The sequence below is a fragment of the Melopsittacus undulatus genome, chromosome 5, assembly GCF_012275295.1.
Source record: "Melopsittacus undulatus isolate bMelUnd1 chromosome 5, bMelUnd1.mat.Z, whole genome shotgun sequence".
NCBI classification, from domain to species: Eukaryota; Metazoa; Chordata; class Aves; order Psittaciformes; family Psittaculidae; genus Melopsittacus; species Melopsittacus undulatus.
This window is the reverse complement of record NC_047531.1, coordinates 44,389,398-44,403,598: the sequence shown is the minus strand read 5'-3', so window position 1 is coordinate 44,403,598 and position 14,201 is coordinate 44,389,398. Positions and strand designations below refer to the sequence as shown.

Here is a 14,201-nt window from a genome sequence, read left to right as displayed (position 1 = left end):
ATTTCCCAGTGGGCCTGGGGAGCTGACAGCTCCCTGGGAACCTGCTCCCTGCTGTTGACCCTCAGCACTGATGGAGACTGGTGTTTTCTACATCTTGCTGCCATTGCTGCAGTGGGGACAGGGTCTGTTGTAAGCAGGGAGAAGGGATGAGGCTGGTGCCACATGGGCCAGCTGGGCCCTGTAGATTCAGGAGGGCTCCCTGCCTGCTGCCCCAGCCCAGGCTGACGTGGGGATACCCCACAGCCCATCTCACTGCCAACCCCAAGCCCAGCTCACCCAGGGGCTGTGATGATGCTGGCTCAGGCCCCAGAATCCCTGGGACACAGAGTCAGCTTGGCCAAGGCAAACCTTGATTGATTCATTTGTTTTCCCTTTCCCTATTTTTTGGGGAGTAAACTACAACCCCAGACTTGTGGTGTTTTTACAGCTCCGGTGTGATTCCTGCCTGTCTGACCATGTGTCAACCTTTGTAAAACTGGCAATAAACCATTAAAGGTGACTTTCCCATGAGCCCTGCCCATCCTGGCTCTTTGTCCTGTGTGTGTCACAGTGGGGATGCTGTGGATCTGGATCACTCAGGGATTTATCCAGACAGCATGGCCTGGGGGTTCTGGGGTGCTCCAGCTTTGCTCAGGGGGAGCAGGCACTGAGCCTGGGACAGGAGGCTGCTGCCCACCGGAATGGGGACTGGGGCTGGTCCCCCACTGCTGCAGAGATTTTGGGTGCCTGCCATCTGGATGTGTCTCAGCCTAACAGAGCCTGGCACAAAGCACACACTGCCTCCAACCACTGCATGTTGTAGCTTTAACAGGATTGATTTTGTTTTAATATATCTGTATTTAAATATATTTCTTATTTAACAGTTGGTATTTGCCAGACAGGAGCTTCCCATCTCACACAGATACGGAGCCACTTCCCAACACAGGGCCCACCACATCCTCTCACTCACACATACACAGGAGAACCCCCAGTTCACACCACAGGCACCCACCAGGTGAGGAACATCATGGCAAAGGGATCTTGGGGAGAGGCACAGGGCTCTCACCTGAGCGCTGTGCCTCATCCCTGCTTGCAAGAACACAGAGCAGGCAGCCGGCACTCTCGGCAGCCCTGCTCGAGCAGAACGGTGGGAGCAGATGAGGCCCCTTCAGCCTCAGCCATGCTGTGACCCTGAGGTGCTGCCCCAGCTGCTTCTGGTGTCATCCTCACCCCTCCAGCAGGACAGTGTCTCCTGCTGCGAGGTGCCCTCAGCTGTCCCGGGCTTGGTGGAAGCCAGAGACAGGAACAGGGAAGGCTGCAGGGCTTCATCCCACCTATGCACAAGTGAGCTCTTGAGCAGACAGTGATGGCAGGTGCCTCGGAGGTCAACCGGCCTCTGCTCTGCTTGCCCTGCAACCCCTCCCACCCTGAGCAAGGGACGCACTGCCACCAGGAGCAGCCTTGGACAGAGCCTGTCCTTCCCTTCAAATGTGCAAGTCATCTCAGCCCCCAAGGCCACCACAGTGTCTTGTGACTTCAGGGCTGCTCTTCACTCACCACTGAACTCACAGGAGCTCCTGCTGGCTTTGAATAGACTTACAGGAAAATTAACCCCCCCCCCCCAAACCACACACATCACCTGATCCACAGTGAACAGAGAAGGAGGAACCACAAAACACACGATTCCTCCATGAAGGTTTCAGTGCCAAAACCAGTGGCCTGTGAAAAGTGCAGCCTGCATTCAGGTTTCTCCAACAAGTCCTCATCTGCCAAGCAACAACCTCTGGGTAGAAAGAGGAGTTTGTGTATCTGCTGGGGATTTCTGGATGCTGGGCAGACCCTTGTGCTCATGCACATGGGATGCATCACAGACCTGATGTGTTGTAGAGTTAAGAGGTGCAGTCAGGGGGAGGGGCAGCACCCCTGCTTCTGCAGCCAGGCAGCAGCGCCAAGGACCACTCAGGACTCTGCCCATGGCCACATAGGAGCCCTGCCCTAGGTCTACAAGTACCAACATACCTCACCTGATGCATGCAGTCCCTTGGTTACAGTGGTGGCAGCCAGCTGAGAAACTTCTCTCTGCAGTCCATCTATTAGGTGGGAGATGAAGAGCAATGGCAAGGACAGCAGGAACAGCAGACAAAGGGGAGAGAAAACAGGACCAAGAGACAGGACAGTGCCATAGCAGCAGGGATGTGGTGAGAAAGGCTCATGGGGAGCAAAGGGGCGGGTTGCAGGAACATTCACTATCTTCCAAGTCCACAAACCCCAGGTAGGTGTGCCCTGGGTAGCTGTAAGTGGACATCTCCCTGGAGGGGATCCCTGAGCTTCTCTGGAGTACCAAGTTGTGACTAGTGTCATCGGTGCAGCCACGTGTCCCAGCACAGCTGCCAGGAGCAAAGGGGCAACATGAGGTCAAGGGCTGAAGGACAGATGTGGTTTTGCAACGCATGAAGACCCTGAAGAGAGCAGCAGGACACATGACAGTACTGGAGATCCTGCCTCCTAAAGGTGACCATGTAAACTGAGTGTGTGGGACGAGATGGGGTAGAAAAGCAAGCTTGGAGGGCACTGTTGAGGGGGTACCTCCATTGGCACTACGAACCAGGTCTGGCCTGTGTTGGCCCTCTCTGAGAATGCCTCTGGCAGCAGGATGGAAAGCTGAGCACTGGGAAGGAAGGTGACCTGGTCTTTTATGAATGCTCTGGGTGAGGTTTTACATTGACACACTTGTGACACCTAATGGACATGGCAGTGGGCAGAGGACCAGGAAGCCTTCCGCCCACAACTGCTCCACAGAGTGCCCTGCACACATCAGATGCCTGGCATCCTCCAGTCACACCAGACAAGGTCTCATTTGAGAACACAGGAAATACATCCTGGGTTTTTTTTGAGGGCTAAAGAGAGAATTAGTTTCTTCATGTACCTGAGCAAAGCTCAGAGCAGAAGCCCAGTCAGTCATCTTAAAACTGTAATTCCCAGGTCACCTGTAGTGACTAGCATGGCATGGCATTAAGGGGAAGGACATGGTGACCCCCTGTGTCAGGATGCCCAGTGCTGCAACCATCTGGGATCACAGCTACCCCTTCCTACTTGGAGCAAACAGCCTTCTTGGCCTCTTGCCTTGGAGCAGCTCCAGGGAGAGTGCCTGGGGCCTCAGCAGCCCCAGCCTCCCCAGCCAAGGTGCAAAGGGGAGAGAAAGATGAGACACATGCTCCCTCATGCAGAAGTGTTAAGAGAAACAGAGAAAAAAGAAGAGGTGAGGAAGCACAGGATGGTCACACACTCTTGTGACTGGCCCTTTCAATGCTTTCTGATCAAGAAAGCATCTGCATTGCTGCCTACCCAGCCCAAACTGTCAAGAGAGAAGTTTTTCTGGAGGCAAGGAGGGTCTGGTCCTATGACCCCCAGCTGCAGATGGGGAGTGCCAAAGGGCAGCTCAGCAAAGCCCCCTCCTGCTCACCCACCTGCGCTCATGCCTTAACATCCTGACCAGCTTTGCACAGTGGGGATTCCAGTCACCCTGAGCAGATCCCTCAAGTGAAGGTGCTTTTCCTGATTGGGGAGAGGGCAGGGCTGGGGCAGGGCTGTGGGACCTGTGCAGTCAGCATTCGTTTGCTCTCTCCGGAAAGAAGATCTCGCGGCATCGCTGGACTGTGTCCTGCGGGTTCTGGACGCTGTGTCCCACCGTGCGGGGATCATCGTAGATCTCATAGTCGTTCCCCCCCTGCAGGGAGACAGGAAACAGGGAAAGTTTTATCAGGGCATCACCAGAGCATCCTCTTCCATGCTTCCACATCTGGCTCTGTCAGGGGATGTCAGGGCTCTGCTGTCTCAGGGAGGCAGAAGGGGCTGGGTTGGAGCCCTGCTCCCTCCCTCTGGTCTCCCCTTCTCTGTGCCATGGGAAGAGTGTAGAAAAGATGGGGAAGGCCCAGGACCAGCAATTTTTTTCTAGGAGGTAGCAAAAGATGTGGTGGACACATCTTGGGAGCAGAGGTTGCCCACATCTGGAAAGAGCTGAGTGGATGGCCAAGCTGGTCTACAGCAGCAAGGAAGCATCATCCTTCACTGCTCTAAAGGGAAGGTGAAGCGGTTCCTGCTATTGAAAAGCCTTCTCCTAAGTGCATTTTGGGTCCTATGGGCCGCAAGAGTGGCTGCATCCCCCGAGAATGTCAGGGGTAGGAAAGCAATGCTGAGATGGACCTGCTCCCCAGCACAGTGACCCTGCCACCACCATGAGCCTTCTGCAAACCTCTGTTGCATGAGAATGTCTCTTCCCCTGGCAGCACTAGAGATGCCACGGGTGGAACCCAGACTGTGGAACTGTGATGGAGCAGCCCCATGCAGGAGAGAAAGCAGCCTCGTGAGGGGTGAGCAGGGGATACTCACAGGAGTTGTCTCGTTCCCAAAGAAGTGGATGGTGTCAAATCTCTCGTCATCGAGCACGTTGAGGCAGTAGCGCTTGTCCCAGCCCTCCGGGAAGACGTCAAAGCTGATCATGCCACCTGCCAGCAAAACGAAGGGCAACACTGGTAGGAGCTGACAGGGTGTTCCCCGTGCTGGGATGGGAGAGGTCCAGATGTCTGTGTGCAGCCCTCAGCCCAAACAGCAGCCAGGCACCAGCTCTGCCTTGGTGTGCCTCCGCAGCATGTAGCTGTTCCTATGACAACGGGCTGGGGTGACATCAGTGTGGCTGTGGTGACCATCAGCACAGCTCCCCTGACTGCAGGCAGGCAGCAGGCAGGAACCAGCACTGCAGGGGGGATGCTGGGATGGGAGATCCCAAGAGATGTATCTGCTGGGAGACACTGGATCACACCTTGCATTAGCATGTTATGTGTCACAACGGGGGGCAATGGCCTTGGAGACTGGCACCAAGGCTCCTGTGTGAACATCACTGGCCCTTCTAGAGCACTCTCGTGTTCCTTAACCCAGCAGGGGCTGGGACTTCCCAGCACCCTGCACATTCAAAGCAAACCCCATGCACCACACAGCTCAAGGGTCCCATCTGGCCCTGCTGCAGGCCCCACACAGGCTGTGCACACTGATCATGTGTGGTCCATGGAGGTACCATCAACATAACCAGGGCACAACCCTGGCCTGTCACCTCTTGCTACAACAGTCAAGTGTCAGTTGCTTACATCAGGAGGGGCACTAAGGCAGATGTGGCAGATGTACAGAAGTGAGGGAGCTTTCCCAGACCACGCACATGTGTGTGCACATGGACACCCACAGCCACCCAGGGTTAGCAGACTTCCAGCCCCTGCTCTTAGACCAGGCTTACCCCAGCACTGCACTGCCTTTTGGGGGTTCCCAGAAGCAACAGCTTCCCCATCTTCGTGAGCTACCACACTGCATGCATAGACTGCAGAGCCAGAACTTTGTCCCAGCACCAACACGGGTGACGAGTTCCTCCCAGAACAAAGCCTTAGGGCACACGTATGTTGGGGTCTCGCTTGGAGCCAGGAGGAATGGGGATTTGAACTTGGATGTGCATCCTCCTGTCAGTTCAGGTCTCTGCCCCTCTTGGCTTCATGGGGATCATCTGCTTCTCCAGGCAGTCTGATGGGCTGACAGCAGTCCTGGAGTTGCACACTCTCCTTCTCCAAATCATAACCCTGCTTCTCTTAGGAAGCAGGTAATTCTAGTAGTAAAGTAGACAGGTACCCACAGGGATGGTCCCTGCTGGAGGAGAGGCACTGTTCTCCCAGACCATTCAAATGTTCAGCTCCTGATGCCATGATCCTCTCCTCCCTGGCTGGTTGAGGTGTCCCTGTTGGAGTCCTCCTTGGAGCCTGAGGAGCTGGGGATGGAGTCTGTCTGTTCAGACTGGGGCAGAGGTTTCACCACCCGGGCAGGACACTGTGATATGTACGGGAGCAAGTGCCCTACAACCTCAGGGATGGGGGTGCCCCCAGACTTAAGGCAGGAGTCAGCCTGAGATCAGGAGCCAAACTTGTCTGACCTCATTAAAATCCTTCCTGGTTTTGTATCCAAAGCCATTTATCTGAAAAAAAGCTGCTTTTCACTGCATCCTGGCCTTTTAAACACAACGGTGCAGCAAGGAGGGACTCTTGATGCCAGTTGCAGAGGGTAGGAAATTGAAGGGAGAAGAAGTGGTGTGGAAGAGAGCCAGCACTGTCCCTTGCCTATGCAGAGCATGGGTCTGGGGGCTGCAGGAAGATCTTCCACCACCTCTGGGGCTTGTGTCCTCCACAGTCTGGGACAAGGCATATGGAGCCAGCCTGGCAGAAGAGCCCTATTCCCACATGTTCCTGGTTTTGGATGCCTGACCTGAGACACACCATGTTTTCTTTGTGGAGGAGCAGGGGGCCTGCAGCTCCCCTTGTCTTGATGCTTCTGCACAACACGCGCAGGTTCCTCATGGTGGTTTCCCAAAGTCAGAGAGAGGCCCATTGTTCTGCTCTTGTCCCCTGTGCCCATGAGGACCTTGTCTTTCTCTGCTGTGACAAACGGTGTGTGTCAGTGCTGTGGGCAGCAGAGGATGCTGCTGGCAGGATGCTGAAGGGGCTCTAAGCAGGGGCTATAAGGGGGTCAGACCTGCAGTACTCGTCCACGCTGGGTCAAGAGTGGGGTGTCACCTACTGGCTCTCAGCCTTGTCACCCCCTTTCCCTTTGGCTTAGGCTACCACATGGCACCTTCTTATCTCACATATACCCATGTGTCCTGGGGAGGGTCTCATCCACAACCAGCCCCACTGCTCATTTTGCTCTCCAGGCTGGCCAGACCCCCACGGTTGCTCAAGCCCCTCCTTTGGTTCCTCGTCTTCACTAAGGATGGCTCTCACTTGCAAAAGCAACCCCATGAAGTGGCCCATGGCACGGAGCTGCAGCTCTTCCTCCAAGAAGAAAGAGGTCTCCTTTATAGCCAACCCTCCCAGGAAAACCCCAGAGCTGAGACACACGAGGGTCCTGTCTCATTCCCAGAGAGAAGCGCATGTGCCTGGCGCTCTGGTGGCCACGCTGCTGCTGGAGCTAGAACAGACCCTCTGGGGAGGGGAAGCTCCACAGAGCTAACTGGGATTAAGGCAGGGATAATGTGGCAGGACAAAATCCCTCCCATCTGCCTGACTGCAGGGGAAGCGAATCTGCAGCACAGTTTATTCTCTGCTGTCGCCTTGCTTTGGATGTGAATGAGGTGTCCCTGCAGCAGCTCTCCAGGACTATGAGCTTTCTGTGCTATTCCCTGGGTCTCCAGGCCCCCAGAGGGAACAGCCAGGACTTCTGCTCCCCATCCCAGCATTTCATGGGAAACAATGAAGAGGTCAGGCAAAGCCAGGGAAGCTCCCTCCACTCACCTCGAGAGAAACGCAGGCCTTTGCCAGCAAACTCCCTCTGTAAGGCTGCCACAAACTTCTCCCGAATCCGCTCTTTCTGTGGAGCAAGGAGGAAAAGGGAGGAAAGAAGGTGGGATAACTGGGATACTGAGAGTCCACCAGAACCCACCGTAAGCTGTCTGCTGGGCAGCTATGGCCCATTGCCCTGTTCCCTTCCCACCTTCCCCAAGCCCCAGTGCAAGCACATTCAGACAGCTTTCACCAGTCCTGACCCATGTCATGTAGAGGCCACCAGCTTGGCAGCTCCAGCAGCTCCGGGGAAGAGCAGGTCCCAGCCCTTCCTCACTGCACTTACCCCAGAGCCAAGTTCCCAACCCAGTCTCCAGCTTTGCTGCAGAAGTCTTGCCAAGTCCAACCCATCCCTCAACCCCAAGGAAGCTCCCCCAGGCAGACACTGCTGTGAGCATGGGCCAAGTGCTCCAGAGACCTGCCCAGCAGATCTGCCATGCACCTCCCGGTCTGGAAAGCCCATTAGTTCCAGCTCTGTTGGGCCTGGGAGAGTGAGAGACACAAGGCAGCTACTGGGCAGCCTTTGGTTACTGTAAATGAGGAGACACCTGAGGAAACACAGTAAGTGTCTTACTCCCCATGGCTCTCCTACAGCACAAGGAATCCCACTGGCCACGCCACTGCATTGGTGGTACCCAATGAAGTCAAATTCTTCCATCCATCTGTGTCTTTACATAGGTTTTCTAACCCTCCCAGTGCTGTTTTCACCTTGCTGCATGTGCTGGCCTGGTGCACAGTTTGGAGCTGGGCTCCTTTCTCCTTGGGAAGGGCAGGAAGCAGGTAAGACCTGAAATCTGTGGTGGTGCAACACCAGCAAAGGGGAGGGTGAGCCTGTGTACCTTGTCCAGCTCGGAGAACTCGATTCGCTCCTCTGGGGTGCAGCTGCGTCCGATGGGGGAGATGTTCAGCATCCCATTGCGAAACTCAATAAAGGTTCCTCTGTGGGTGGACAAGGGCACAAGGTTACTATGCAGGGAGAATAAAACACACCTTCCCAGGGGAACGGCTGCTCCGTGAGACATGCAGTCCCTGCAGGGACAGGCAATAGGAGAGAAGCCATGCCCACTCACAGGTACTTCATGCCAGGCAAAGACCAGGCATCAGCACCCCTGATTAGTGTCTCCAAGGGGCTCACATTTTTGTAAAGGAGACTGTAAGAGAAGAGGAATAAACAGTTCCTGTGTGCCCTGGGGATGGGCTGGAAGCAATGAGCTTAGGTGAGATGATAGGAAACATTTTCTAATGTTATGAATAACCACAAGGACAGAGGAGGCCACGAAGATGCTGCAAGGGTTGGAGCAGCTCTGCTCTGGAGGGAGCCTGAGAGCTGGGCTTGCTCAGCCTGGAGAAGAGAAGGCTCAGGGGAGACCTTAGAGCAGTTTCCAGGGCCTAAAGGGGTTCTCCAAGAAATCTGGAGAAGGGCTTTTTCCAGGGGCCTGTAGTGACAGGACAGGGGGGCATGGATTTAACCTGAACGAGGGGAGAGTTAGGTCAGAGATAAGGAATTCTTCCCTGTGAGGGTGCTGAGGCCCTGGCACAGGTTGCCCAGAGAAGCTATGGCTGCCCCATCCCTGGCAGTCTTCAAGGCCAGGTTGGATGGGGCTTGGAGCAACCTGGTCTGGTGGAAAGTGTATCTGCCCATGGCCAGGGGTTGGGACTGGATGAGCTTTAAGGTCCTTTCCAACACAAACCATTCTGTGATTCTATTGCCTGGCCTTCACCAACCGCCTGATGAGACTGTGGTATCTCCACCCCTGGGGGCTTTTAAGAAGTGCTGGGTGTGTTGGGTGAAGCTGGCAGTGCCTTGGGGCAGTGAGATGGAACAGGTCAGTGTAACTGGCTCCTGAGGTCTGGCAGCAGGCTGATGAGCATCGCAACTTCTTTGCGGGACACAAATCAGGTAGGACCCACCAGGGCCTTTGTCTCTCAGTTTGTCCCCCTGCACCTTTGACTGCAACTCTTACCTAAGTTTGCACAGACAGGACCCAGTTCCTGCTTGCCATCCTCACCTTGCACTGGCACCACTAATCTGTCACCTCCTCAGTAGGCTGGTTCAAAGCACTAGGCTTGCAGAAAACTGTTCCCTTCTCTTTACTTTGTTATAAACTTCCGGCTCTCTCCACTTACCACCTTGGAATAACTCATCAAGGGTTCAGATGGGTACCAAAGCTGGTAGGGCAGCAAAAACAGGGGTTGGATGGCAGCACTGCCAATTGGAAAACAGACTGAAACTCTTGTGGAAACCTAGCTGGAGCAGGGAGATCTCCTTCCCTGTCCTGCAGAGGACCCCATAGCTCATTGCCCCCATGATGTCCCTCCCAACCCCATGCACTGTTTCTCTGTGGTAAAGTGCTACCACTCTGAGACTGGGGGAAAAACTCTCAGCCTCCTGTCTTGTAAGTCAGTGAAGGAATGGACACACGGGCATGGACATGGGGAATGGACATACGGACAGCCATGCCTGCAGACTGGGAGCAGCATCTCTGCAGCACCAAGGGATCAGTAACTCAGGCTCTAAGCCAAGACTCAGGAGATGGGTTTTAAAGTCCATGCTCTGCTAGAAATCTCATGAGCCTAAATCCACAGAGGCACCTGGGAGCTGAAATTCTGCCAGGCTGTTGGGCAACCACACAGCAAAAAGGCAACCAAACAGCCTTGAGGGTCCCAGCCCATGCTTCTGGGGCATGTTTTGCTGTCAGCCCTGTTGTAAAGAGCCACTCTGGCCCCCCTGACTGGTCACTGTATTGCCACATGGTGACTCACATCAGGCAACTGATCTGCATCACAGTGTAGCAACTTTTACCAGCTTACAAACAGAAATGGAGAGCAGGAACAAACCGGTCAGGGCAAGAGGAGGGCAGAGCTGCTGCTTGCAACAGCCCTATTGGCTCATGGTTTGTGAAACCATGGTCTGAGGAGTAGTTTGACACTGCACCCAGGCTGGTTTAACTGTAGGCTGCCTCTGAAATAGGTCCTCCTCCCCTTCTACCTTCATGCCATCTCTTCCCTCTCCCTCTCCTTTCTGTGATAATAGTATGAGCTGATCCAATGGAAAACTACCCTTTTCTTTCCTGGCAGTGGACTAGTCTTCCTTCAGATGAGGTGTACCAGTCCAATGCATCCTGTGGCTGCTGGATTCCATGAGGGAAGCAGACAGAAACACTGGGTTAGAACCAGTGTGAAGCTGTGTGCTCAGGCGCTGGGCCTCCCATCCAAAGAGCTATTGTTCATCTGCTTGAAAATCATAGGACCAATGATGCCTGATGCACTGACTGGTAATGACCTGGTACCATTGTCCTAAATGAGATGCACACAGTGGCTGTACCCTGATGGACGCAATGGCTGTACCCTGCTTCCCAGGGAAGAAAATCCAAAGAGAAAAGCAGGCATTATGCTAAAACATAGTGAAGACTCTCCAGAAAAAAAGACCCTTGTCCATTATTTGCCCACGGTGCCCAGCTTGGTGGGTCAGTGATACTACATGGGGCCTCTAGATGCTAAGATAAAGCCTGGAGCAAGGCAAACTCGGCTGCTCTCAGGCCAGCTCTGGAGCTCAGAGCTCCATAGCAATCAGTGATATAACTGCCATTTGCATGGGCTGGGGCTGTTACCGTTTCTTGGGCAGCTTCAGCAGTGCCATATAGTTAAGACAGAAGTTGATCAGATCCTGCAGCAGCTCTTCTCCCAGGTGGTCCTGGATGGCCTGAGGGAGGAGAAGGAGTGAGGAAGATGCTTGACCTCCCAGGAAGCCCACCCAAGGACATGAACTGGAGGTGTGAGACTTCCAGATCTGGCATTTAGGTGTGGAGGAAAGAGGGGCCAAGCATGCTCCCCATGGCACGCAGAGCATGGGGAAGGAGTGGCATGGCTGCAAGGGGGCTGGACCTACCTGCTTGGAGACCAGCTGCCCATTCTTGTATTGCACTGTGCCATTCTCTGCAAAGACGTAGTCAAACTTATCAATGACTGTGGGGGAAGGAAACAAAACCATGAAACGTGGGCACTGCCTGGGAAAAGGGGTCAAATGGACTGGGCTGAGGACTGAGCCCGACATCCTCCTGCTGCCTTAGTGCCACACTGCCCGCATCTCCCGTGCTCCGCAAAGGGTCACCAACCCTCTCTGCTCGCTGCAGAGCGAGCATGGGGATTATCTTCTGCACGCATGTGGGGAGCTGACGCATGCAGGGGGAAAACGACCTGATGGAGGTCACGGGGTGAATCAGTGGCAGGATGAAGATAAGGGCTCCAAAACAGCAGGGTTTGAGCTACGTGCATGTCATTCTGCTGCCTGTCCTCCCCTCCCCGCTGCCGGCGCGCCGGGGCCATGCTGTTACCGGTTATCTAACTCCAGCCCCCGGCCACACAGCGCTGCCGGCTCAGCAACCAGCCTCAGCCGGGAATTTCGCAGCCTCCCCCCGCTATCAGGGAAGCGCTCGGAGCCCAGCCGCGCCTGGCATCCGTGCCAGGGGACGAAATCACGGCGGAGGGAGCAGCGGCTGCCCCTCATCCTTCCGCTCCCTCCTTTACCCCATGTCCCCCTTGAACACGATGAGGAATCTCCGGACACCCCACCACGGCGCAGCAGGTAGCAAGGGTCTCCGGCCCGCGATGGGGGGAGCCCAGATGAAGGCTGTACAAACCCAGCGCTGGTTGCTGCACCCATTCCTGCCTGCTCTCCACAGTGGGAGAAGGATTAGCAGCGGCTCCGGCCCGGCCATGGCCATCCAGCCGCAAGGGCAGGCTTGGGGTCCGGTTTAGGGAGCCCATGGTGCGCGCCTCACCTTCATCGCCGTCCCCCAGCTGCTCGGCTATCTTGGCGTAGTCGGAGCCCCCCACCACACCGATGTGCACCCTCTGCCGCAGCTCCCGCAGGAACGCGTCCACCTCCGGGTCGATTTTCTGTCGGGGAAGCAGGGGTTGAGCCCCGGCGGCAGGACGCGCTCCGCCATGCCGCGCTGGCCTCGGGACCCACTTTCCGCCCAGCCCCGGGCCCCGCTACCTGCCGAGCCGGTGTCAGGGTCCCGTCCACATCGAAGAGGCACAGCACCCGGCCCCGCGCCGCTGCCGCCGCCATCCCGCCGCCCACCCGGCCTCTGGCAGCAGGAGGCGGGACCGCGCTGAGGCGGCGATGGCGGCCGCACCGCCCTCCCGGGCAGCCTCGCATCAATGCGCGGCCACGGAGGACCCCTCCACCACCCATCGTCCGTACCCACATGGGGTCGAAGGTCCCTTCCGTGTTGCCTTAATGTGTGCGTCTTGAATGGCTTCCCTTCTTCAGCTCTTTCTGCTTCAGAACCCTAACGAAGGGCCTGGGGTTTTGGCGGGGGGAGGAATGTGCCTGTATGTGGTGCTGTTGCTGCAGAGCCCCTTGTATTTAGGGGCTGGGGTCGGGGTTGAGCTACCCGGTAAGGTCGGTGCCCGCGGAGGTCTCTGTGTCCTGAGGAAGGGGACCGGTGCAGCTTGCGTTCACCCTGTCAGTGCCCGTGCCTCACCCTGTGCTTCTAACAGGATGCTGTCAGTAGCTCCTGTGTTCAGTGGGGAAGTGCAGTTTTCAGCATCGACCCCCCTGCACAAAGCCACATCTATTCCTTGCCGTAACTTTTTGCTTTGACCTGCTTAAGCAATTACCGCACGAGTCATTCAGGATTAATCAGACCATCTGGCCAGGCCATATTCATAGGGATCCGTGTTATGCTGGCCTGACACGCAATGGTGGACAGCCTGCCTGGCTGCTGTCTCCTGCAATAACACCTGAGTTATAGTCCAACATCAGAAACAACCCACATGGAACATCCACTGTGCTTTGCTCAGCAGTTAGCTTTGCCTTCTGTCCCCACATGGTGCTCATGGTGGGAGATTTTATTATGGTCTGATTGGTTTTCTTTCCCTCAGGATTACTTGGTTCCAGGACATGGTGCAGTCCCTTTCCCCAGTTCTCCACCCAGATTCCTTTCAAAACGAAGCATTCAGGTGGCTTCACAGGTTCTGGTTTTCACTCATGGGTTTGATTTTCCTGCCCCCACTCCATGGAAGGGGGATCTACAGAAACAGTGTTAATAATTTACCTCTGTGCCATTGCCTTGGACAAAGTTTACCTCCACATCCTCAGCTGCTTGCTGAGGGAGGCATTGATTGTGTTCTTATTTCCACACTGTTCCAGTGAGTTGCCAGGCAGTCTCGCATGGTTATTATTTGCCCCAGCACTGGCGTTCCTCCAAAATCACAGCCCTGTTGCCTTCTGGATCAGACCCCCATTATAAGCTCCCATCTCTGGAAAGCTGGACTCTTCTCCCACAATGGTTTCTCAGCACCCAGCTGTTAGCGTGCAGTTGGGTGCTGGATTTTTAGCTCAGCTTGGGGTTATGCTCATTTTATGCTCATGGCCTGTCTAGGTGTGATTACATATATCCCTCATCAGTCAATGTGTGGATGCTTACTCCGGAATGTCTGCTATGGCATGCTGAAGAGTATGTACAGATGCCTTCATGCATTTGGGTTGCTAATGCCCAGGACTCTCAAAACACAGCCATGGTTTCAGGCACACAGTGAACTCCCGGGGGTTCAGGAATGCCAGCCTTTGTCCATGACATGGTGCGAGGATGAGATTTCCCATGTCTGGGTGGAAGGAGTGTGGTATTAGGAAAACCTGCCAGCTCACTCCTGTGGCAGCCCCGGTGCTGTAGCAGCACTCATTTCTTGCTGCAGCCCAAGCTGCCCTATGGTCTTGTTTCCAGGCTGCTCCTACCTGCAGCTTTGTTTGGGAGAGACCTTCCTCCTTGCCTTTTGAGTTATTACTTTGGACATCCCAAAAGCTGGAGCTGCTCTCCCCGGACTCAGGTGCATCCCTGCACCGCA

General features: G+C 55.3%; 1 protein-coding gene across 1 annotated transcript; it reads right to left on the bottom strand.

The window, feature by feature from the left end:
- Positions 1–817: 817 nt before the first annotated feature.
- Positions 818–12,466, bottom strand: PMM1 (phosphomannomutase 1). Its single transcript, XM_031050198.2, has 8 exons — positions 12,346–12,466; positions 12,128–12,245; positions 11,236–11,312; positions 10,958–11,049; positions 8,186–8,285; positions 7,299–7,374; positions 4,369–4,484; positions 818–3,706 (listed from the first exon to the last, which is right to left on the bottom strand). Exons 1-8 carry the CDS (start codon positions 12,418–12,420, stop codon positions 3,584–3,586), a joined length of 777 nt encoding a protein of 258 aa, XP_030906058.2. The 5' UTR covers positions 12,421–12,466; the 3' UTR covers positions 818–3,583.
- Between the last annotated feature and the right edge of the window lie 1,735 nt (positions 12,467–14,201).